Consider the following 27,379-nt stretch of genomic DNA (forward strand, 5'->3'; position numbering starts at 1 on the left):
CCTTTTCACAGTTTCATAGAGAACGGGGAGTGTGTTGAGCTCCAGTAGGAGGCATCCCCACTTTCTGTACAAGGCTCAGGGACGCACTCTGCTGGCGGGATGAGGTCACTGACTCACTGACAGACAGCCTGACCTGATGGACAACAACACTACTGCTGTATTCATGTGTTACTGATAAGACTGCTTCTGAATACTACATATGACTACATATGTTTTTGAAGAAAATAATGGAGAAAATATTCAGCATTACAAAAGCATCATTATAGAAATCAGCCTTCTGGAGTTAGTTCAAAACAGAGAAAATAACAGGATGGTTTTAGGATTTTAGAAAAAGTCCAAATTCCCAAATCTTTTTTTTAAACCAGCCTCCCAAAAAAGAAAATTAATTTTCCAGATTATCTATCTCGTTTATTTATTTAGCAAATTGATCAATATTCTTAAATCTGAAGCTAAATTTAAGATAGGCCTACTTAATTTATGTATAATAATAATCATAATAATCATAATATATAAAATATAATACATGATATATAAAAATAGCAGAATATGCCACAGTAATTAATTATGTTATTTATTTATTTGTGTAGTTATTTATTTATTTTTGAGAGCAAGAGGACACCTTGAATGTTAATTTTTTTTTTAAATATCAGACATTTTAACTTGTTGGCACTTGGCAGGACATATACAGGTGCATCTAATAACAGAAGGTTACATTGTAACCCCTATTTCTACAACCTATTACATATTTACGGGGACTGACCGTACAGCAGCTGACATGGATTAGTCTTTAAGTCTCTCAAAGAGCTGGTTTGTTGTCCTGTGGGCTTGTGTCTGATGAAGTTACACCATTGAGGCCCCTTCAGGGCACAACAGAGACTGCCCACTCAACCCTGCTTCATCATCCTGAGATGGGTGGGAAGGGTGCAGCTCAACAGAGCTCACCCCTGCTTCAGCTGGCCAGAAGCAGCAGCATCCCCCATGCATCAAAAGGGCATGAAGCCCACCCATTTTTTGAACTGACACAAATGCCAATAAGAACACTGACTTAAGAGAAAGCCATTTCAGCCCAACCGTTTCCACTGGATCAAATGGCTCATGCTGCAAGGCTGACAGCGCCACCTGCAAATCCCATGGCTGTCTTTCTGTGGTAGGGAGTAACCCTACAAACACCTTTAAAAAGAGTCCTGTGGGCCGGGAACAAGAGGTCCAACTGAATAGGGAGCACCCAAGGGAGTCCTCGAAGGAGGGATGCAATTGCTGAGAACCATATCACCTGGGGCCAATTGGGGGGTGTCAGGATGAGACTCACCTCTTCCAACTGGACTCTCTGTAGGAGTGGCTGCAGGAGGATGATGCCCAGGGGAGGAACTTCTCTCTATGCAAACAAGAGGGGACAGTGAGCTGTCTCCCTGGAGGTGAGGAGGTCAGCTACAGCTGTACCAAAGCAGTCCCACATGTCGTTTGCAACCTCTGGATGCAGCCTCCATTCTCCCAGGAGGGGTCCTCCCCTGGGGAGCTGATCCACTGCAAGGTTCACCTGACCCGGAACTTGCATTATCCTCAGGGACTTGAACTTTGGATGAGCTCAGTCCCATATTATCTCAGCCAATCTGCAAAGGCGAAGGGAGCCCAGGCACTCCTGCCTTCTGACATATGCTGTTGCCACTGTACTGTCTGTTCTCACCAGTTCCCTAGCTCTGACAGGAAGTACAGAAGAGTTTATAGATAGCCTACAATCCCAGAAAACTGATATGCTGTGCTAACTAGGGTCTGTGCCACTGGCAGTTGATGCCTTTGCCCTCATAGAGGACTCTCCAGCCTTACAAAGAGTCAATGGCAATGCAACACTGACAGAGCAGTTGCATTGGAGGATGGCCTGTCAAACCTTCGGTATAGTCAACATCTCATATGTACCAATTATGGATATTAAAAGTTATAAGCTCTCGTTATCAGGGGCACCACCTCACTTTTATGAGGAAATAAAGATTGTACTTATTTAATTGGTTGTTTGATTAACCAATTAATAAGTCAATACATTTCTGAATCAGTAAAATTTCTGAAGTTATGAATTCTCTAGCCAAGCATCAAACTCTCAAAGTTCGTCAAACAGAGTGAAACTTATCAAAAATCAAGATCAGAAGTATTAAATGTCTTTGGTTGACTTGAGCAAAAGGGCATCAAAAAGAAGAGAGTTGAGCTTCAGCTTGAAGGCACAAAAATTTGCGGATTACAAAAATCTAGTTTGTGACTAAGTTTTGAATTATGCCGCGGAAAAAGAATGTAATCAAGGCTGTTAAGTTCTTTTCCAGCAAATAAAGTCATGACAGTATCAATATGTATCTCATTTACTCATGTACTTCTTGTAGTATACAGTTATATATTTTTACTTTATTTCATTCATATTTGGAGAGTCAATTTTTGACATTGGTAATAGTTAAAGGTCTGTTCCTTGAGACTTTATTCTGGTAACATCATGATCAAAAAACACTTCAACGTGGCACTGTTTGAAATGCAAGTCAATTCTCAAGAGTGGCAGTCAAAAAGGGGGTGTCAAGAAATTCAAAGTTATAGGGGACTTCTGCCATTCGTCAACAAAGAAGGGGGTGAGGTGAGAGTTCAGTCAATGGTGAATGCCATTGTAAATTCTACTAGATTGTTATTCTGGGACGACACTAAGTGGGGTCTTCCTTGATGTCCCGGTGATTTCACTAAACCCCAGTATCAACCTTTTATGGGAGTGTGAAGGTTTTATCTTTTGAGTTGGGTCTGCAGATGCTTACCAGATGTTGTTTCAGTCCTGTGGTCAGAAAGCCATTTGTTTTGCTGTGAACTAACAGACCCCTATGTTCGGCTACACGTATCATAGGGGTCTCAAAAACTTGATGAGCCCTCTCAAATCCGAAATCAATCTGAGTCTCCCATCTTTTTGGGAATTATAGTAGGTACTCATGTGAATAAACCCCAGCCTGCTGATCATTCTGCTTCACCTCCCTGATGGCCTTCTTTGCCAGGAGAATGTAGATCTTCAGCCAGAACCCCCCTGAACTGAGAGTATGCCCACATTGAAAATGGGGCTGACCTTGTCAGTGGGGGTAGGTGCAGTAACTGCAAACAATAACTCTGGAATAACCCGCGGCTAATGTACGCTTGTTTGCATCCTCCAACTAGGTCGAATTTCACAAGGGACTATGGCTGTGTGTGTCAAATGGTACTGCTGCTGAAACACACAAGCCACACTTGGCCATGGTGGTGTAGAAATCAGCTGGGAAGCATGCCCGCCACTTCCTCCGACGAGGTCGGATTTCAAAGGAGACAGTGGCTATGCATGCAGACCGGCAAAGCCAATGCTGCAAGCTGCTACACTTTCACCAGCTTGTGAAAGAAAGAAAACAGTGATCTAGAAAGGGGCCCATACACCAGCTCTCCTACTCACTAAGTAAGCAGACAACGCTGATGTTAAAATGTACATGTTAAAACATCCACAACTCAAACGCTCTCAAGATCAAGGAGACCAATGTAACCTATATATGGTGCCTACATAACCATGGATCTCTAATCAGTGCATGTTCACAACAGGTTATATGTCCTCAAGAGTAATGCACGTTAGCTTCTCCTTTGGGGGCCAGTCCCCATACATATGGAATATGTAGGAAGGAGAGATAGTCTTGACACAATAGAGAACTCATGATCTATGGAGGGAGGTGACCATCAGAATTCATGGCCCCAGTCAGTCATGTCAGTAAGCCAGACTAACAAGGAGGGTATGATTTACAATAATTTCCTCGTCAACACGTTAAGAATATTCTTACACACTAGTGGTTCACACACAGACACATGTTAATCTGCCTCAGACACTTTTCTCACTTTCCAAACAGTCTTGTTGAACTTTTACACCTTTCATCATTCATCTCTATGTAGACTCTCAGCATAGCTCTGCCAAATTTGTACCAATTAGCTACAATAATTGATAAATAATATCATAAATAATATCATAAATGTAATACTTTGTTGTCTGTTGACTTAAAGTATGGTAATATTTGACTTATAGCTGTATAGCAATAGCTGTATATTACCACATGCCACTGTATTAATGAAATACATTACATTTGTTATCATTATGTAGATTTTCATTTTCATTTTTTGAGCAAGTTATTGTTTTTTACACCTGTACCTTTTCTGCTACAAGAGTTGTGCAGGAACTATATATACCATTAAGTTGAGAGCTTAATGATCCTGTAGAAATTAGAGAAATATCTAACCCATGACCACTGGCATGATTTTGCCTTTTAAAAAACAAAAATCCTGCTCCCTGCCTGTTTCTTGTGCTTGTTTTATTATGTGTACAAGAATATGTCAAAATATGCCTTACTTACAGTAATTTATTGAAAAAATATAGATAGATTTCACCCCTAGTTGTTGCCATGGCCTCAATATTACAAAATATATGTCTAATTTTAGCAACCTCAACAAGTTTATTTTCTCAGCTGTTACATTAGTTAGTCTCATGTTCAACTGTAGCAGCAATATTCCCAACATCTCATGAAGGCAGCATTTATTTAGATGTACTTTGAAAGACTGGTCCAGACTTGTCTACATGAACAAGTGTCTCCCAGAGCTAGACACAAGACACAAGGAAACCAAGACAGTGCCATTTTGGATTTATTCTCAAGTGACAATAAATAAAAGAGCATATTTGTAGACAGTGATGCTTACTTGATTTTATAGAGACACAGTCAGAACTTTTGGCTCATAACTGCTGGCGACAGTCACTGCCGCTGAAGGCAGCTATGTGTTTTGTCTGATGAAAGCCTTGTGTATGGTTTTTTGGAGGATGGCTGATGTCCATAAATATTATTAATCTTCCTAAAACTACAACAATACCATTCAAATATACAACGCCTTTAACTTCAGACTGTTTTCATCCAGACTGGGTATAACAGAAAAACATATCTGTGGAAAGCTATGATTGATTGAGTTGTTTCCCATCCTGAATAATTCCAGCTTCCAGATTCAAAATCTCTGTTGTATCCTTTGCTTTAAAAGGTGCTTACAGTCACTGAGCTTTTTTGAAAAATTCAGAGCTCTTATTGCTTGGAATGAACGCAGGTAATTATCTTACAGGGTAGGGCCATCATGTACTAATAGTTTCTATAATCAAAAAATAAATGTGGCGTGCATGAACCCCTCCAGGTTACTTGTGTAGTTATTGTTTGTTAACATTGAATTGCACGCCCTTGTACTTTAGCAATCAGAGGAGGAGGGGCAGTGTTCAGGTGAGTGTGCACATAGGATGATAAATGACTGGTTTTCAGGATCTCTGTGGGTATGATTTCTATGAACAGTGGCCCAACAAAATAGAAATACAACAGTGACAATTAACTAGATGGAGTGCACAACATGCAATTGTATGCACATACTGCGGTACACCTTATTTTGGTATTTTCTGTCAGAGTTTATTTTGCTTACACAAACATGATTGTGACTACACTCATACAGTATGACTCACTTTCCTCATTATGGTTGGATCCTTTATCTAAAATGCACAGCTAGAAAAGCCTGTCTTCTTCAGTGTCACATGCTCTAAATTTTCCCTCTTTATTATACCCCATAGAGGTGGTGTTTATGTGGAAAACACCAGTATCAAATCCATGACAGTTATAAAGGAGGCAGAGTACATTGCATTGGGTATTACATCAATGTTTAACCACTTAACGCACGCTGTTCCGCCTACGGGACGGGACGGATGTTAGGAGGTAGCCACACGGTCTTCTGAATGTTTTAAACACCAACCCTTAAACATATATATTCATGCCGTACATCGTTGGGAAGCTTAGATTGTCCTGATTCATTCAAGACCACTCACGACTTATATGGTTGCTCACAGCCGTAATAGTATTAGCGATTAGCTCGGCTAGCCCCTGAGCTAAGTAAGAAAAGCTATAATGCCTACATACCTTCAAAGTCTTCCCTTTATCCACAACGATCATCTTATGACTCAGCACTTTCTGTGCAGCTCGCCAAGTATCCATTCTTGTGAAATATGAAATCCGTTTCCATAAAACCGGAATACTTTCCTCAATATGTCCATGTATTTAGTCCAACACGTAACGTAATAACACAAATAACAAACCATATACGGTCCGTTTACGTCATTTCCTGACCTGCACGTCCATCTCAGAGTACACGTGACTAGATGTTTACGACCGTGAGCAAAGTCCTTCTAACCCTCTCTTATTATAATGTCTCTGCCGTGAGCCTCTCCTGCTTCTGACGACACCACACACAAGCCAATCGGTGTTTAGGTTTAGGCAGTACATGTCTCCAAAGCCAATGAGGACATGTGACCGATGACAATGACGACATGGCTTTGATTGACAGCTGTTCCAGCCTATGGAAATATTCGGTGAAATGAAGTTGATAACCTTTTAGCCAATAGTCTGAGGTTTCCAACGGTGTATGACACTAAGCTATTAAGTTTGGCTGTCCATAAACAAACTCCAAGCGTAACCGGCGTGCGCCCGGTGCGTAAAAGAGTTGAATCATATATCATTACGCACACGGCATTTTGGTACACGGTTGGTTCTTCTTCGACTTGACATATGACTTATAGCAAAATAGATAGATAGATAGATAGATAGATAGATAGATAGATGGATAGATAGATAGATAGATAGATAGATAGATAGATAGATAGATAGATAGATAGATAGATAGATAGATAGATAGATATGGCCAAACAAAAAAATATGGTTATATGTAATAATAATAATAATAATAATAATAATAATAATATGGCGTCAGCTTTCATTAGAGACCAAGATTTTGATTGTAGGCAAAGGGGATGTGAAGTTATAGGTGTTTGATTGTGGTTATACAGCTTTGGTAACCAAGTGTCCATTTGGAGTCTCCAAAAAGGACCTGAGGAAAACGCATGGACATACCTGTTGAAAAATAATTCAGAAAAATTCATCTTTTGGTCTTTTGACTCCAAATTTGGACTGCATGAAGCCAAGACCTGTGGCTGTGGCCTCATTGTGTCTATATCCTGCTGAGAGGTCCCTGAATGTCTGTACACATGTCATTGTAAAGGCAAACCTATGGGCGAGTAAACAACCCCATCATTGTAACCTCTGCCACTCTTTGTCAGTAGGTCACAGAATCACACAGACACTTTTACAAGAATCCTGGGAGTGTTTCCTTTCCAGTGATACCAGACACATCTCTGAGTCTCAAACTATGTGGGATCTGTGCTGCTCACAACTTGGGCATGTCGTTCAGGCTAACAGCATAAAAAACAGGGGCGTGTGTTAAGTGGTTTTAACATGATTTATTTGTAAAACATAAGAATGAAAGCAAGTATACTGGTTTTTATTAATAATACAATTTATGCCAGTGCCTGTTCACGAGTTTGTGGATAATACATTAATTAGAACATAAGACATCATATCTTTAGATAAATACATGTATTATGCAAACTAGAATCATTAATACTGGAATGATGAGATTTCTTTTTTTCTTCTAATGTTATCATATTAATAGAATCAGTAATGTTATCTGTATCCCCAACAGTAATTTTTCAAATTAAAAGAGAGGAAAAACAATAAATAAATTAATGTTTTTCCTTATGTGAACCTGCAAGAGCTGATGGTTTGGCCACTTAAGGGCACCAGGAACTCAACACAGACGTTATTATTATCACCTTGTGAAGCAAACATTAAATTTCAGAAAAATATTTACTACGACAGAAAAAAAGTCTGCGCATTGTAGCTTCAAATGCAGGTATAATTTAACATTTTAACATTTCAAGCCTTCTGCTGACTGTCTTAGACTGAGTCTGGGTCTGAGTCAGAGTAGAGACTTTATTCTGCCATTACAGAGAGTTATTTGGTTCAGCACCAGCTTTTTTATTCCAGATGTGTGTATCTACTACATAACTTAGTCAAATATTTACTCACATTCAAGCTCTGTTTTTGGTTTCCATCACATCTAGTAATAACCAAAACAATGAGTTAAAATCTTCTGTAAGGCTCCTTAAAGCTGAGGGGAACTGCAGAGACCCATTTCACATACTAGTAGTGTGAATATATAAAACATATTGATTATTGCCACTTTCAAGATGAAGGGCCAAGTTTCAATATCTGTAAAAAATAATTACATCTGACTGCTCTTTTTTGCTGTTGCTTTAATGGTCATTTAGTGTTTTTGTGGGAAATTCCTCCACATATTTGTGCACTTAAGTCTCAGTGATACAAATGAAAGTGCTTCCTCACTGTTTGAATCCATAAATGTCACAGTTATCATTTCTGCTTTGGTCTAATGCTAATGATTTCCCAACCCATTTTCACTTCTCTTCATGCCAAGACCTGAACAGCCTGAACTTCAAGCGAGGGACCCCCTATGCAGGCTTTGTTGAATTAATGGAAACAGTTTATTGTCACATTTTCACATGGTTCCATACTTTCATTCATCTTTGGCTTCACTTCACATGGTCTATTGTTGAAAACCCAGTTTAATATAATATATTCAACCATAATTTTCAATATTATTTCATTATATTTTATTTTTCATCATTCTGTCTCTATGGTAGTAGATGCTGCAATGACCCAGTTTCCCAAATGTAATCAATACCGTTTCATCTTGTTCATTTGACTCCAGTTACTTAGTGTTGCATACGAAACGATCAATACCAGCATGGGAGAGATCAAGTCTTACACTGTTACTTGGTAGCTTCACAGTATCAGTCTTTCGGAGCTTACTGGTTTGACAATATGCCTGGAAAAAAAACCCAAACACTCTAAATATTTTCAGTCACATTTTAACTAAATCTGGTGTTAAGACTTGGATTGCATATCTACTGTAGTCTTTGCTGTTGTAATGGTTACAGCTCACCCAGTCCTGTGTTCACGTGGGTGAAACATGCCTTTAATCTTCCTCAATGTCTCTGTCACTGATGGATGTTGGAGGAAGTGTCAGCGTAGGGTGTGTCCCTGACTGTAATTATGCCACAAGAGGAGCAGGCAAAGTTCAGTTCATTTCAGCATTTGGAGGGAGGAAGAGACAGAGAAATATACCTTGCACTACTCAGATAATCAATTGGGAAATAATGCAGGTCACCTTGAATTCCTCTACGTCAGCCTCTGTCTTGTCAGGATTGATGGCATCAGGGAGATGTGTTTTTACTCTCAGGATTTCATGATCTGGCATACTCAGAGGATCAATCAAAACCTCATAGGGGATGGCAGGATGCATCCAGGAAGAGGAGATGTGGACACTCCACCTCTCAGATTGCCCAAATGTCCCTGTAGAAATTATTAATGGTATATTTTATTCAGGTTATTAATGGTTTGGGAAATTGCACAGTATGGTGCTGAAAGAATATGACAAAGCCAAAACTGTGGCTTCTCAAAGTGTTAAAATGTCTGAATCCACTTGAATTATCTGCAGCAGTTCCCTACCGTGCAGCACACTTTTAACAACACCAGAGAAAAAGGTGTTTACATACATCAGCAATTTAATGACGTTTCTTGAAATGCCAACAATTTTTCAAAATAATGTGCAAAATTGCTAAGTAAAATGTGTCATTTTTTTCTGTCTGCTTTCTGTAAATCTTCCCACTGTATGACGTTACATAAATTAAAATAATTACACTCTCTGCACCGTTATCTTGTAAAAGCTATGTATGCAATTTTCAGTAAGTGGTTGGCCCAAAGAGTGATTACACTCTTCCTTTTGCTACTTAGAAGGACTCGGAAAAACACTGCAAAGAGTTAGCGAGAGCAAGAGTCAAGTCTTGACTGATAATGTGAACTGAAGAGGTCATTCTTTTGCCTAATCTTAAGCATCAAAATAGAGGTTTTTTTGTTTTAGATTTTGTTGTTGGTAATATTATGCTTACATAGATAATTTCCTGAAGTGCTATTAACTAAAAGTAATTGAGACACAGCACTAGAATCATACTTTGGTGTAGGAGTGCTGGTTGTTCACTGGCTCTCTCGGCAAAACATAATTAAGCTGCCATGTAGTTTGCAGTATGCTCTGTACTTGATTCGTACTTGAAGGTGACACGGCACATACACAATGCACAGAGAGTGGGAGGTTGGGGGTCCAGTAGCTCATTTTTGCCCTAGGTGCCCATAATGTCCATGTATATAGTCACACTAAATGAACATACTGTACATAACAGCACTTTCACCTCTAACACTGTGCCATGCTCAAGATTTATGCTGTTTGCATGAACATTAATAATATCCAGAATGAGAGGATTGACAGATGCATAATGACACCCACCTATGAATTCTCCATGTGCACTCCAAAGGCGCACTGTGAAGTCCATGGATGAGGTAAGCACCACTAGATCACTGTCAACAATCTGCAGGCTGGACCAGAATAAAGAGATGAATGAGATGCGATGAAATTGGAGAAGGCATTTCTGGCAGAACGCTCTAAATCTTCCAGTGTGCTGGTGTGTGTGATGGCAGATGCACTCTAGCCAGCATCTCACCTACACTGATCGTCTGTTTCAGACCTTCCCACACATAGTTCCTTCCACACTTTGTCTGTTGCAGCAGTAGACTGCGAATGATTAGCTCCACTAAGGATGTACCCACCGGGAGTTTTAAATAAACAGCAAGCCAAAAGTTAAGGAAATATCAAGTCTAATTGCCATTTAACTGCAGTTACAAGAAAGACTGACTATAAAAAGTCACACATTTACTTCACATACCCAGTAACTCTGCTGGTGTGGGCACGCCAGAATTTCTTAGCTGAATGAATGTAGAAAAAAAAGAAGGAAAAAGAAAGAAAAAAACTGTTTTAGATTATGAATTCACGTCTATTTATTCATGGCTAGTTGCAAAAAAAAGTGACGCTAACCTCTTGGTGGCTTTCTCTCAGCATTAAGATCAAATGTCTCCATGTCATAAATGTAGATGTAACCAATTCTGTCAGCAGCGTACAACGTGTCCTTGTCTGTTTTAGCCAGTTTTGTAATCTTTTGTTGGAATTTCGACTGCAAAACACAAATGAAAAAGAAATTCACATGAGTAGGCTACTTTCAAACCATTACAGCAACGCATCACATCTTTATATTCATTATTTTACAATGTCTCTCTTCACTCCATTCAAACTAGCTGAATAGAGAGACAGAATCAATTATTAACACCTAACAATTATCTCTGCTTGTGGTAACCAAATATTACCTTCCTTGCAGATAGATAATACATTCCCAAAGATAATAACCCTCTTCAAATAATATGATATAAAAAATACAAAATGTGCCCGGCAACAAAGTGTAGAAACTAATCGCTGAAAAATTTAAGTGCATGAAAAAAACAGCCCCTGAAAATTCGTAAGAGCCAATGTTGCTAGGTAACTGAAAATAGATGTTTTTAAGGTTTTTTTTTTTGGAAATGTAAGCAGTTTCTGTTTCAGTTGGAGAATTTCATACATGTTTTATTTCAGCTTTCAGGACACACAGCTGCCTCAGGTGCTCCCATGCTCACCCAAATATTAAAGTGCTCTATTTTGCATTGTGTAGCTGCAAGGAAGGTACTGTACCTGCTAGTTGTTTAAAAACTAGAGCAAAGCAAAGAAACAGTGCAGTATGAATTGATCAGCAACTTTGGAAGTAGAGAGAATAGAAAGAAAAGTTAAAAAAAAAGAGTTGTATCCCTTGATCTCTAAAGGTGAAACAGAAGAATTTAGTTGAGTGAATTTTCTCACAGCTTTGAAGCTCCTCACAAACTTTCCACCACTGAGCACTTTCCAGATATTTACACAACCTTTAAACAAGAAAGCACATAATTGGTACTGTATTGCAAGACATTGTAATGGGTTATAAAGTTCAATCATGCTCAGTAATTAATTTTGTTCATAACACTGACCCATGGCCCCAGACGACAGGAGAGCTGTAGCTGAAGAAAATTGCTGTAACTTGGAGTTCTTCAGGAAAATCATGCTCGGAACACTAATATCTAGGCCTGCGTAAGAGAAAAATACGAGACATGAAATGTTGTGATCATAGCAGATTTTACGATCAAAGGAAATTTGATCGATTATGTTCATCGTTCACTTTGAAGCGCCGAAATCACCTTCAACATTTTGGTGTTCAGCTGGCACAGGGCTGACAAACCGTGTCTGTATACGTCCAGAAATCACATTCCACACTATAATCTCTCCATTATAGCTGCTGGTGGCCACAAGAGATGGGGGACAATGTGTCACACAAAGGATGTCTTCCTTATGGCCATTTTTCTGAGGAAAAGGGAAAGTGTGAGTGTTTTTTTACGGCAGCGTATTGCTGCCACACCAGGAAAAAAAATACAGATCAGTTTCTTGTTATAACATAAAACTTTTCATGTTATAGCATGATAACATAAATGTTTCACGTTCTGGGAATGAGGAAACGCTGTGTGGAGAACGGATTAATTGGGGAATATGGTTCATTTACAGGATTTGATCAAGTTCATCTTCATGCTTGGTTGTCATTGAATGCGGTGGATGATATTGTGCGATTTTGTAGAAATCTCAACAGTGGGGTATCTGTGTTTTGGGCCATGGTGATGCCAGTTCACTGCAAAAGGCCAAGTGCCATTTCACAACCTGGTTAACCAGGGTCCACCTCTGCCTGAGACCAATTTATCACATTATAACGTGAAACGTTTCATGTTATAACAATATAAATTATAACATTATTATGTGAAAAGTTTTATGTTATAACAAGAAACTATCATGTTATAATGTGAAAAATTTTATGTTATAACAAGAAACTATCACGTAATAACATGAAAAGTTTTACATTATAACTATCACGTTATAACATGATACTGATCAGTTTTTTTTCTGGTGTGGCAGCAATACGCTTCCGTATCTTTTAACAACTGAGAGGTAAAGAAAATAATATCAGGCAGGGTGTACATTTATTTGCAGTGCAATAGGCAAGCATGATTTTATTTGCATTGTGTCATGAGTGATAATTAATTGTTAATTTGAAGGATTCCTGTCAGTATTTGAGCATGAAAAGATATATTATCTCCTGTTCCATCACTTCAGCATGTGTTTAACCAACTATAGAAAGTTATTAAAGCTTCACTTTTTATCTCTTACACTGGGGAAGATAGGGAACAGTTTTTGTCTTCTCTTCTTTCGAAACCAAATAATATTTTCAAACAGATAAAGCCTGATGTGGTATTGCTAATGGTACAGGCCATTAGTCTGTTGGAGCATTCTGAGAAATAGGCTTATTTGCTTTCTTACCAAGAGTTCAATGAGAATATCACTCTCCTGTCTGAATAATAAACATGAAACTACAGCCAGCAGCTCAGCAAAAATAAGAGGAGCATCTAGCCTGGCCTTGTTCAAAGGGAACAAAACAGCCTACCAGCACAGTAATGAACACATCATATCTCATTTGTTCAGTCAGTGAAAAAACCAAAAACATAATACAAATGATGGTTACCTTGGTAGTCAGGCTAGCTACCCTGCCTGCCACATTTGTATGCTAAGCTAAGCTAAGTGGCTGCTGGCTGTATAAGTTCATATTGGTGGACAGTGGTCTTAATCTTCTCATTTAACTTTCAGTTTTATGGTGCTTTTCTAGTCTTCCAACTACTCAAAGTTCTCTTTACACTACATGCTAACATTCACACACTCACACACTCATACAATGATGGGAGAGGCAGCCATGCAAGGTGCCGACCTGCTCATCAGGGAGAGTCTCTAATGCTCACTCATACACTAATGGCACAGCCTTCTGGAGCAATAATAAGAATAAAACTATTTCCCAGAATGTCAAACTTTTTTAAAAATCTTTATCAGTTTAGACATGTTTAATGAGTTTCCAAACCTCACAGAATAAATGAGAAACTTAAAGGTCACAGAGCTGTTAACCAAATACATGAAGGAAAGAAAGAGCTAGGGAGTGTCATTAAACATCTGAGAGGAATCCTGAATAAAAACTAAAATGTTTCAAATCTTGTTTCAACCAATGTATGAATATCAATGACAAAAGACCAGATTTCGCTTACAGTATTTTAGCCAAGTGTGTCACGCATTTTGGAGCAGAAACTAACTTGATGTCAAACCCCTGAGCAAGCAAACAAGCCAGACATTACTACTGCCACTGTACTTCACAGTGATACACAATGAGTCATCTTAACTTCATGTGTTTATTTCTCCCTGAACTTTACAAGAATGTTTCATTGGAAAAAAACTGTACACGTATACGAACCAAATCAGGAAAAGCAGATGGTATTTTTCACTTTGACAGAGATTAGTGAGTGCTATCATGCCCAAACTGAAGTGAAAAAGAAGCTGAACTGGGCCATGTCATTTAAAATTTTTATGATCACTGACCATCTGCAGAAACATACATTCATTGTGTGTGTGTGTATATATATATGTATGTATATATATACACACACACCCACACACACACACACCCACACACACACACACACACACACACACCTTCCGCCTGCAGGCCATTAATGAAAACAATTTCAAGAGAGGGCCCTATAGATGATCAAGGGGGGTCACTTTTCTTACTGGCCACTGTCATCCAATCTTTCAACTCTGTTAATGGGCCTCATTGGGGTGAGTGTAACCACCAGCCATTATGAAAGACATGAGAGGGGACTGAGCGTCACATCCTCCAGTGGATCATACAACGTTAGTGAGAATCAATTTTCTCTCCTAGAGCACATGTAGAGAGGACAGTGCCCTGCGGTAAGATGACCAAATTATAGAGGTAAAATTAGATAAAAAGAATGATTTTATTGGGGATTGTGAGAGCTGTTTCATGTTGAGAAAAAAAACTGAATGAAACACAGCAGATTTTAACTGATAATGAAGTGAAGTTTATGCTGGTTTTGATTTATATCAAATGATTTGAAATTTTATTACACTGCAGGGTGTGTTACAGTATACTTTGTCTTTCTGCAGTGATCTAATAAAGTTTACAGTCCTGTTTTAAAGCTTTATGTGGATCAGAAGTACAGAATGTAGTTTTTAATTAGGATGGTGTTGTAGCTGTTTAAACAAGACTAAGAGTGTACTTCCACTCTAGCCATGCACTACAGTTCTTAGAAACAGCTTTGCTTTGAGCTAAATGTCAAGGCTTAGCTGGTAAATGTAATAACATTTGCAAATTTGCACTAAATACAAAATACAATTGAGGCAGATGTGTATATTTGAACATAAATCTCACATCTAAACTTCTTCCTCTGGGTATCATAAATGTCTGTACAGATTTCCATGAGAATCCATCCAATAGTTGTTAAGATTACTGGGATAGTTCAGTCTATACCAAAATGCTACAACTTCTCACAGACTGATATTCCCATCCTTGGAGCCACTCCACAAGCTTGGCTAAAAATGTTACATGTTGCCTGATAGCCTCTTTTTGCAGTAAATGGGGAAAGCTGGGAGACCAAACTAATATTTGCAATTTCAAAGTCCTAAATGTTACGTGCTGTGACCCTATGAATTTAGCTGTAGGATACATGGTCTAAAGGTTGGGTAATTATATAAACTGACTAGTTTCATTCACAGTGAGACATCAGACTAAATGGTCAATAGTGAGAAAAGAAAATTCCCAAAGACTAGCACTGGTTTGAGCATCTATTTGCCTTGAATAACAAAACAGTAACAATTCCGAAGGTGGAATCATCTGCATTTCTAACGCAGATTGTTTTTCAGAAATAGGTTTAAACGTTTGATCTGACTCAAATGTCTGACTCATATCATTTCATATGCAAAACAAAAATGTGTACAAAAAAAACTGAAATAACCCAATGAGACATTGTGGTGGGGGTGCAAAGGTAAATTTGGTACACATATGAATTAAGTCAGTTGTGAAACCCTGTGTTTTCAGACTCTGGAGCAATCATAAACTACAGTATACTAACCTATGAAAACATGGCTGCACTTGGACTTTGACTCTAAGGAATACTATGTGATGTGATGACAACAATTATTAACAGTAAATTGTACTAAATATGAGTAACAATTATAATATATTCATGAGATACATGCATTAGTACTTATATATATATGTATAAGCAGACAGCAAAGAAGAAACTGAAAACTTTTCCAAAAATATAGCTGAAAATCTCAAAAATGAGAGAAATAGAACAAAGGAGAAGAATGAAAATGGGAGACAGACGGGGTTGGGGTAACCTGCTGCTCAAGTTAAAAACGTTTCTGCAGGCGATACTGCACAGTAGGGCAGAGATCAGGAGGCTTTGTTATCCATCTCTCTCTGAGCTTTCCTGCCAGTCAGCAAAAAAACGATTCTTAGGACCAAAGGCTACAATGTCCTCTATGTGTCTGTGTAATATGAACACAGAACCAGCAGGAAAGCTTTATCTTCACAGCCCTGCAGGTGCAACAGTGACTGAGTCAGAGCATGAGCAGAAATGACCGAGTGCCCGTACATAATGTAAAATGTTGAGACGGCTAGGAAAGCAATGCACAGGGTTAAAAAAGCATTCTGCATACACAGACAAACATGAAGTAAATGCAAATCCACATGACCAAATGCAGGTCATAATGCATTTGAAATGTGACTTTATCTAAAAATACCAGTGGTGAAAGTATTCACATCCTTTTCTTTAGTCAAAGTGGCAACACCACACTACAAAAATAGTCCATTACAAGGTCCAACATTCGAAAATGTACTCAAGTAAAAGCACACAAGTATTATCTGCAAAATGTCAGTATCAGTATGAAACATCCTCATTATGCAGAATGGCTCATTAATAGAGTCTTATATTGTTGTGTGTATATATTATATTACTAGATTAATATGCAATAAGTTTAAAACAGCATATTACAGGTGTATGTGAGCAATGTGGAGCCAATTTAAACTACTTAATACATTACTATGTAGTTTAATCTAAATTATATAATAATACAATAATAAAAACTGCCAGAAATAAATGTGACTGTGGAGATACAAACTCTCAGTCGCAGCCAATCAAACTACTTATTACTTTAGGCTGCCTGAACAGCCTGGTTCTTGTCAAAAGAGTTTTCTGTTCATTAATCACCTGATCATCCTGCCATGAAGGCTGTGGCCTCTGGATATGGTGAGGGTCCTCAGGTATGTCCTGACAAAATACAGCAGTACAGTCAGCAAACAGGAGACATTTTACATCTCAAAACTTAATACATTTTGTTAAGTTTGGATCACAAAAATAGCAGGTTGTAGAACATCCTTATAAAGAAGACAGTGACAATGAGTTCTTTTGCTATTGTCTGGTTTTATAATGAAATTCAAATTAGCTTATACAGTACGTAGCACAAACTATCAGTATTCTTTTGCTGTTTTAGAATGGAGTTCAGCTGGTAATGACAATGTAAACAAATGCAAATGGGATGCGATATGTTGAAGGGATTGAGGAATTGGAGAAATAATTGGACTGGGATTCCTGGAATACAACTGACAAAGAAGATAGAAGATATATCTTTTTTTCTTTTCTTTTGTACTCACTGAGTAAATGTCAATCTTCCGGTCCCAGCCGACAGACATCACATAGCTTCAAACATAAATTGCACAAGCTCAACATGGATTAATATTTATACAGAGCCTGGAACACTTGCCAAATACCAAATCATTACTTACGAATTCCTGTGAACTTTCAGAAAGTAGCAGTCGCACACCTCGTGACATTCACCATCTACACAGGCAAGATGAAAAACATAGTTTCATAATTATTGGAGATGAAAATCTTTTCTTCTAACATTTTGTTTTGAGGAAGTAATGAACATTTACAGTTCGTACCCTTCTTTAGGGTTTTTAGGCACTGCCCATTGTTAAAGTTCCAGATTTTTAGACAACCGTCTCTTCCCCCTGTGATGAGTCTTTAAATAGAAGAAAATTCTGTGCTGTGGTAATAGGTAAACATATTTCATGACAAGGTGAGTCTTGAACTGTACCTCCTCCCTTTGGGGTCAAAAGTTATGCATGTGATGGCAGACAGGTCATGTGTGCCACCAAACTCAAAAACCTGACGTCCAGTGTCAAAATCCCAAACTTTCACCACCTAAAGCCAAGAACATTTTCAGTGATTTTTACAGTTCATATACATCTGATTATACAAAATGGCCATGTTCCACAGACTGAATTCATTTTTCATTGGAAATGTGAAGCTGTGATGTTGTAAAGTACTAATTTACTCACAGATCCCTCAGTACAGCTGACAACTTGACGAAACTCCTCACTGTAGCCGCAGCACATTACAGGCTCATTATGTGAGACATTCAGACGGCTGTGAAGCTGCGGCCTTACAGAGGGACAAGATAATAAACAGTGAGTTGAATATTAAGTCATTGCATTCATCTCCGGAGAGAGGAAAAACTTTGAATCTGTATAATTTGGGTAAATCTGGGATATTCGGTCCCCTAACAATAAATCTTCTAAATCATAGTACAACGCCTGAAATATCCTAAAATTAGCTCATTACGGCATTTTCAGAATATCTTTAGGCCTTTGGAGTCTATGATGTGTTAAACATAAAGGCACGACAACCAACCTTATCTTCAGAGACAGCACAGCCATACAGTCTGCTGCTGTGTAAAGGGATTTCATAGCAGGGGAATATAGGCATGCAGATATGTCACCATGAATCCCAGTGGCTTTTGGATCTGCTGTAAACAGGCAACACTGATCTTGAATATCCCAGATCTGAAATGAGAGCCGTTGAAATGTCCTCAGTAGGTAATGCATCTACAGTCATATGCATATTGTGTTCATTTTGGAGAAACAATATCACAAGTGAAATATAAAAAGTCATGACCCACTTTTACAGTGCAGTCTATGGAGACTGAGAAGATTTGACTGTCTTCTGAGGAGATGCAGAGGTACATGACAGGAGCAGAATGGCCTTTCAAAATCCCAGTTGGTTTCCTGAAAAGAAAAATAGAAACATGTATTTGTTTTTTTAAAGTTATTAGCAAGAGATCCAAATAAAACAGGGTCCCTCACCCAGAAAAATGTGGGTTCCACATGCGTATGAGTCTGTCCATGCCTCCAGTAACCAGCAGGCTGTGCTTCTGACAAAGATCAAAGGTCTTCACACCTTTGCAGATGGTGAAGACTGTCTGGTCACATGAAGCCCTGAGCTGTGGAGTCCAGCTCAGTTGGTCCTTCTTGGTCTTACTTTCATAACAAGCTTCTCTGATCTCACTCAATTGCTGCTCAGCATCCGTTAAAGGCAGCACACAACCTTAAAAAAGAAAAAGAAAAAAAACATTTCATTACAAGTTCATGTGCACAACCATCGATAAAAACATTATTTGAGCAAGGGTGAGTCATTATCAGAATAAATGACCATGTACATGGGCGATCATGCACATACACTGGCACTGATTGATGAATTTGTGACAGATGAGTCATCCTACAAGGTTGCCTCATGTTGAGTCCAGATTTAAATTGCTGCTCACACAGAGTCATAAAAGTCAATACTTTTTTTATCATCAACTTCAGTATGCCTAATTTTCTATTTTGGTCTTTTAATAATGAGGAGAATCTGCATAATAGAGAGGTAAGCATGTATTAAAGTCCATATGACAATAATGAAAACCTTGCATTGTTTGCTATTTTTGGGCATGTGCAGAAAATTAGCCAAAAAAACCCAAACAAAAAACAGCCAAATAAAATAGCTTAACAGAAATCACCCATAACAAGAGATGAAGCCTCTTCATTTGTCGACGAGATAACAGCTTGGAAACTTGGCAAATATTTTACCTGATGTCAGAGAGGAGAGTTAGTTGCTCAGTGTTTAAGAATGGTCTGCTCGTCATACAAGTAAAATGCCACACTATGGAACAATATTTATTGTTATACTGCTTTGGAAGATGTTATTAATTGTCACTTGGCTAAACTTGAGTCTATTTCTTCAAACAATGAACAGAAGTGAAATGCATGGACATGGTGAAAGTTAAAATGTCACCTGTGTCACCCAGTCCTGATGAACCTTCCATCGCACAAATGTCACACTCGGAGAGAGCACTGCATTGTCAATTGTTATGTTGGGCATATTTTCAATCTTTGGTAATTTATTCCATAATCTATAAAAATAAAAGTTGAAATGCACAGTCAGGCCTGCTTACATTTTCTAAGACAGATCATCACATCCATATGCTGCATATAATTTCTTTGAAAGGCGGGGACCCTATAGGAAGCAATAATGCATCCATATCTTTGAAGTGCTAATGTGACTCTCAATGTGGATATTTTTTCCAAGAGTTCACAGTCCATGCACTATGTTCCAGTATAACCTGAACAAAATAAACATGCCATGAATCCAGGTCACATACAGTACAACTGAAAAAAAGAAAATTACATTGTTATATTGCATTATAACAATATATAATAGTCATGAAATAGTTCTATTATTGTTTGCATGCAAGATTTGCTTTTACTTATTTGGCAAATCAAGCAAACTATGATTCTTATTACTAATAATCATTCTGATTCTGAGTATGATTTTACTAATTGTAAAATCTTGCTGCAAAGACTGCCACTGATCATGCTTATATACTCTGTAGAGGCTCCCAAACCTTTTACTCAAGAACACAAGTGTTATTTCAATGAGAAATCACCAAACATGCAGTAAATGTTGCTCACTCATAGCAGTTTCTTTTTCACTATCTAATTCCTTTTGATTAGACAAAAACATGATCGAGGAGGGAAACAAGACAGCACACAATTCTGATTGGTTGGTAATGGTTGATGTCACGTTCAGACTCTGCTGGGTTGTCTTTGGTCACCTAATTGTAGAAAATTAGAATTTAATCACTGACAAAGTGGTTGGTAGTGGATTTGCTGGAAAAGATGCTAAAACTTCCTCAAACTGCTGTATATTATACAAATTGTGTATACTGTTAACTATGATACCTTGCATCGTCTTAGTCCTGTTCAAATGTAACTAAAGCACAATGCAGCACAAAGGAGGATTGACTGAACTAGAATGAAAGTGAATATGTCCAGTAGATGATAAAATAATCTGATTACCTGAAGGTATCTCCAACAGAGGACACTAAAATGATATTCACACCTCCCTGCATCACAAATAGAAAAAAAACCTCTCACAGCATTAATCAAGTGGGACATAATGACTGATTTTTGTCTGATAATTGGATCTGGTTTCAACAAAAAAAGACTTACCTCAGTGTCTCCATACAGAATACAACATTTATCTAGGCCTGTGCAGCTGTGGGCAAAAACACAAAGCATCACACTTTGATACTTAGTTTTGGAGGGACATTTGATTGTAAAAAGCCGTTGTTGTTGCTCACCCGTAGTCTACAGTCAAAGGGACTGTGTCTAGTGTACTAATTTGGCAATAAGGCTCCAGTGTGGAAAGCTCATAAAGTTGGATCTCTCTGTCCCTGCAAGATAACAACGACAGGCACAATAAACAAACTTAGAGACTGGTGACAAGAGGAATCAGAGCTCCTTTAATAATCTAGTCTTTTGTTATTTCATTACACCTTTTTTCATATTACCCTGTTCCAATCATCAGCTTGTTGTGCTCTGTCATCAGAGTAAAATCACTTGCCCACTTTGACTTCCTGTTTGCAGGTCCTTCGTTCTGTAATTAATGAGCAAATTTGTTAGGTTTCTCACAGTTTTATGTATAACTGCAGGAGGTGAAAACAAGACCATGATCACATTTACAGCACCAGTCAAAAGTTTGGACACACGTTTTCCTTCATGTGAATAGGAAAGTGTGTCCAAAATCCATGACAATATATGTGCAACAAATACTTTATTTGTGTCCATTTGTGATGTTTTAACAAATTGTCTGAGGTTCTATCTTGCTTAATGATGTCATATCTTATTTAATGTTTACATAAGGTGTTCATGATATTTTGCTCCTACTATACATGCAGAGGAGTGACAAATAAATTGAACATCTTACAGTGCATATGGACAATATAAGAGGTTAAGTCTGGTGACACTCACTTTGTTATCAATAAATATCACCAAAAAAATTCAAACCAGCAATGAATGAATCCTACACGTGTTTCTTGTGTAGTCAAAGCCTAATACAGCTTACTCCTCAATGTCATAGACCTCAATTTTTGTTCAAAGACCATTAAAAATACATTACATCTGAGTGGCAGGATCTTTTGTTACCATGAACACAGGCGCTCTCTATTTTGAGTTAACCCCACATACTCATACAAGGACACCAAATCTGTATTAATCTGCCCTTGAAAATAGTGTTCAACAAATGGAAAGTGCACTCCTGCTTGTACCAATATTTCTACAAATAAGTTTAACAAAAAGAAAAAATGTTGAATTTAAGGTAATTGGACAAAAGTTCAAACATACAAACATGTGTTTGGTCCTCTGGAGTTTAAGCTCAGGACTCCAGTAGCAAACAGCTCCATCTTCTCGCACAGTTATGATGGTGCCATCATGGGTGGAGTGGATGTTGATGATGGGAATGCTATGACACAATGCCTTCACGGTGGCTGGCAGAGTGAAAGCCACTTGTTTACTGCGTCTTGCTGTTTCCTCCTTTTCTTTGTACTCCTGCAACATGTGTGTGCAGAACTCACCCTGTATCACATTAGTGTTAAATAAAATCACACTCCAGTGGAACACCAGAAATACAGAAATATAGAAATTCTAATCTCTTCATTACAATTCTGCAATACAATAAATACTTTTTCATTTGTATAATCTATTCAAGCAGAAAAAACCCTGAGATTATTTTAAAAGTCAAGCATCACAGTCAAGGCAATAATTTAAGGAAGCATCACCTGGGACTCAGCACAAGATAAATGTGTAAGTGTACAGTCAAGTTGGCACTAGAAAAGCTGATTTAACCCAAATCACTGTGTCCCATTTCATGGTGGCCTAACTTTTTATTAGAGATTCCTGGTGTTACCATGCATGGAAAAATGTTGTAACTATAGCAATTTCACTTGCACTGAATAAAATGACTGGAGGCTCCATTAGAAACAAATATGAATTTCAGCTCACCCATGAAATTCTTCCCTGGCCTGAATAATCAATCTTCTTAAATAACCCTTGAATTTGTGCATTGCTCTGTGAAATTCAAAGAACAAAAGAATAAAGAACAATGACACAAAGATGATAGTTAGTGTCAAAGAATTGCATAATTAATCATGTAATTGCAAAGTCGTGTCCTTAATTGCAAATGTTTCAGCCACAGAGAGAGATGAGAGAAGCTGAGAAAGAGAAAAGTCACATGGTCTTACTGTTTGAGGAAAACCCAAACACTTCTTCACTATTCGTCCAAAATTCTTCGCATCAATGGTTCTCAAGCAACCTGTTTCAAATTCCTTCATAAAGAAAAACACAGTCAAATCTTCCCAAAATTAAACACCAGACTGTCTGTCGGTTTTATTTAATGTTCAAACAGTACCTCAAATGCTAGTTTCAGTTTCTGGAGGTTATCAAGTGATATCTTCTCATCAATCTTATTACAGAGAGGGAAAAAAATGTGTCATTACATGATGGTACAAGCTAATATGAGCCAATTACTTTAATGCAGGTTGATTATGAATATTATAAAACAACAACTGGAGAAAGATAAGCTTGAAAACCATGCTAAAATAAATCATTAAAGTCAAGTATTAAAGTGATGGCAACAATGCTCCATCCACTCAAATCCACTCACCAGACAGTTCAAAAAGTCTGAATGCTAAAAATCAAGGTTAGAGAGAAGATGTTAATCGAGATGGAGAGGAGATGTTATATATAATTATCAACACACATGATTAGGCCTCCATCTCTGACTATTAATGACTGCCTGTCATGGCCACTATATATACAAGCAGCCACCAGCCACAGTATGACATGTCTCTGAGATGCTTGCACAAGGCCACATGACAGTCCATGCTCTCTGTGTCAATGGCATCTCTTCACTTTGCCATGGTTTCCTAGCAACGGGTCCTTGATCCATGACACTCTTTGATCTATCATTAATAAATAACAGGGATAAACAGCCTAATTCCTCAAGGATGTAACTAGAGTCGTGGGTTCCCAACGGTATCTCCTGAATTGAGGAGATAATTGTTTAATCAGTCAGAGTGAAGGAAGTGCTGAAAGTGTTCATATAACCTAGACTGCTTTCCAAATCCCTTTATTAGAGCTGCATAACTTTGAACTCTTAAGTCCGCTCTGCCTAATCTGTTATGGCACATTGCTCATTACATTAAGCAGGAGCGTGAGACTGACATCTGCAAACAAAACCCACAAATTTCAGCCAGTGCATTTGTATCAACCGTCTATGTCATTCTATCATTCCTGCCAGCTTGAAAGCTTGAATTCGAATCTACTGGGGTCCTTTTAAGTAGTTGGCTCAGCAACTGTGTTTGTTTTACTTTGGCCTGAAACATAGCATCTCAGGGACCTGGATAGATTGTTCTGCCCGAGGCTACAGGTAAATTGATCATCAACTTAATTTAAAATGGCATTTTTGGCATTACCTCACATTCATTCTGCTGGTGAGACATGCTTCTGCTGGAGTTGAGTTTAAGTACTTTTGAGAGTGCATGTAAACTGGCAAGTATGGTAATGCAACAGTGACACCTTCAGGCTAAACCTTGTAATTTGAGAAAAATCACTCATTAGTTGAATCTTGAAGTCAGTAGATTTAAAAACATTCGTGAAGATGAAAGGTTATGTCATTTATGTGAACTCAATGAAGTTGAAAATGAATCACATTTTCTTTTATATTGTCCCTTGTATGATAAATTGAGAACTCCAATATTTCCTGAAATGTCTGTTAAAAACCCAGAAATGTTCTGGTGCTCTGATGATGATAGAATGGGCTGGCTGTTTTACTTTAAGTTTGCTAAATCTGAAGCCTGGAAAAAGTGTCAGGATGGTTTATATGTTTAATTGCTCTAATGTCTGTTATCTGGTTTTCATTTGTTATTATTTGTTCTTTTTTTGTTTGTTTTGGTGTCTTGTAAGCCCATCTGGGCTGGGCTCTTCTGGTGCATGACACGTTAATAAAAAAAATCAATCAATCAATCAATCAATCATTGGGGAAAGGTGAAAAATCTATGATGACACTAAATGATCTAGACTTTTTGAGTGGATGGGTTGACATTTAAATGGCTCATATTGACTTCTCTTAGCTCACATTCACAGAAATGTTTTTGAAAAATGTACCTTGAGGCTCTGAATTGGATCAGTAGACTGGTGGTGGTGTTGTCTCATGATTTGAACCTTGTCTCCAAGTGTGACAGAGTGTCTTCGTTTGTTCTGTTTCAGCAGCTCCCGCACCAACCATTCAGGCTGCTCTTTTCTTTCCTCACTGACACCCGCTCGTCTTGATGATGAGGAGTAATCTGAGACTTTCTCACCTGGACAACACGACCCAGAACTCTTTCTTGTTCTTTCTCCTGTACTCCCCAATTCAGAAAGGATGCTGGGAGAATTTAAGCTGTGTCTGTTATTCCGATTTAAGTACATGCATGTTTCTCATTATTGTTATTATGGGTGAATTTCAGCAAGTAATTGTTTTACCCATTATTAAAAGCATATATCTATGACAATAAACTTTACTTGATTTGATGGAGCCAACACTGCAACCAACTTCATCTATTAAATCTTAGAAATGTGACACTCAATCCCAGGTTATCTCCTGTATTACAAGGTAACTGCTCAGTGCTGCCACAGATGGCAACTCCAGCTCCATGACAACAGTAAACATTTTCTGAACGGGACGAACACGAATAAATGACATATAAACAAGGCAGTACCTTATCCAATCATCCTAAAATCCCTTCCCATGAGATTAAAACTCCTTGTGTGAAAATGTGATTTAAATTGGAATGGCATTTAACAACAACAATGTGATTTGTTGTAGTGGAAGACGAACAAAAAAACAGCAGATTACCTGGACACATGTAAGGTTTCTAATCTTCCTGAAGCAGAGGAAGAGCGAACCTTTTTCCCCAATGGCATCCTTGTAAGTTCCTGTCTCTTAAAGGTTGATGTGTTGTAAAAAGCAGAGTTGGGTTCAGCACATTTCCTCCGAAACACCTTAAAGAGAACTTAATCAGACAGACTCACATTAGTCTGCCTGACACTCACTCTAATATTACACCTGAGCAGGGCAGGTGGCCGTGGTAACTAAGAAACACAGAGTGACAACTGAGACTGCAAAAGTAAGAACAAGACACTGCACTTCCAAGGACAAAAACAGCTTAATAATCTTATTATATCTTCAAACTAGTAGTATATATTGTGCCGTTAGATTGCAATTTAATCAGTTTAATATTGTAGCAATTTGCAGCCAGCTTTCATGTTGTTTTTCTTTAATTGCCACTACTGAGGGAATGAATAAAGATAATTATGAGTAAAGATTATCTATATTCCTTCCAAACATTTCATAACTCAAAACAGAGGAATGATTAAAACCAAACAAAAAGCTGTTATGCTGGTGATTTTCTGTGCCAATAGAATCCATTAAATTATTGCTTTTATTCTCTTTCTTGTTGTTATCAAGCTGCGGGCAGACTGCATAATGTCAGATAGCAGAATATGGGGGCAATGAAACATGAAGGCAGACAATTTTCATCAGGCGGAGATGTTTAATTATCTCAACAGATTTAAAGTGAAAAAAATAGCAAATGAAATGTGTAAGACAGATACACATAAGCAAGGTCCCACCACAGCTGGAAATGTACTCACTTTCTCCCCATGAATTGGTGAGCATATTTACTCAAAACTGTTTTTACAGTCTCCTTTTCTGGAAAGTCAGAGACAGATATATATATTATTAGTTACTTGACTGTCAAAACCAGTGAGCAGTCTTTATTACAGATGTTACATCAACTCTCTTTCCACAAAACCTGTCGTAGGTTGTCAAATCTAATCCTTTCTGCTGAGTGTGGATGTGTCTTTGCACAGCAGTTGGTACTGTAACACATAAAGTGTGAGGCTTAATGGCTCATGTTGTTTGACATTGTTTTCATACGTTGTCAGTGTTTTCAGTTTACTGTACCTATACCACAGCAGGCCACACTATAATCTCTGTTGCAGTTATGGTGGGAGTAATTCTCCTGCAGTTCAGGTCCTTTGCACTGGCTGGCGGTAATTGTCCCTCATCTCTGTGTCAGTAGAGAACACTGCCTGACGCTTGCTGTGCAGAGGTGCAGCTATTTGTTCTGCTTTATAAATGTTACCATATCCTGTCAAACAAGTTCAAAACCAAAATGAAAAGAAGTCATAGAGAGAAATATCACAAGTCTAATGATGGTTTAATTTGGACATGACTGACTGCTTGATTGTTTAGCTGCTCTGGGCTTTCATATAATATGGTATTGTGCTGCCAAGGCCTACAGATCTCCCCCTGAGATGGGGGACATTACCAAGGGAACC

General features: G+C 38.1%; 1 protein-coding gene across 1 annotated transcript; it reads right to left on the bottom strand.

The window, feature by feature from the left end:
* Positions 1–13: 13 nt before the first annotated feature.
* wdr95 (WD40 repeat domain 95) lies at positions 14–25,960 on the bottom strand. Its single transcript, XM_053320186.1, has 30 exons — positions 25,893–25,960; positions 25,378–25,421; positions 25,163–25,293; positions 23,406–23,459; positions 23,000–23,065; positions 22,343–22,573; positions 21,511–21,596; positions 21,301–21,393; positions 21,170–21,215; positions 21,017–21,063; positions 19,953–20,070; positions 19,678–19,747; positions 18,986–19,226; positions 18,802–18,907; positions 18,534–18,685; positions 18,182–18,284; positions 17,938–18,044; positions 17,783–17,862; positions 17,624–17,678; positions 17,492–17,537; positions 17,049–17,108; positions 12,090–12,252; positions 11,883–11,978; positions 11,722–11,780; positions 10,873–11,008; positions 10,724–10,763; positions 10,288–10,376; positions 9,115–9,299; positions 1,310–1,375; positions 14–133 (listed from the first exon to the last, which is right to left on the bottom strand). The coding sequence occupies exons 1-30, from the start codon at positions 25,958–25,960 to the stop codon at positions 14–16; spliced, it is 2,958 nt and encodes a 985-aa protein (XP_053176161.1).
* Between the last annotated feature and the right edge of the window lie 1,419 nt (positions 25,961–27,379).

The sequence above is a fragment of the Scomber japonicus genome, chromosome 6 (genome assembly GCF_027409825.1).
Source record: "Scomber japonicus isolate fScoJap1 chromosome 6, fScoJap1.pri, whole genome shotgun sequence".
Lineage (NCBI taxonomy): Eukaryota > Metazoa > Chordata > Actinopteri > Scombriformes > Scombridae > Scomber > Scomber japonicus.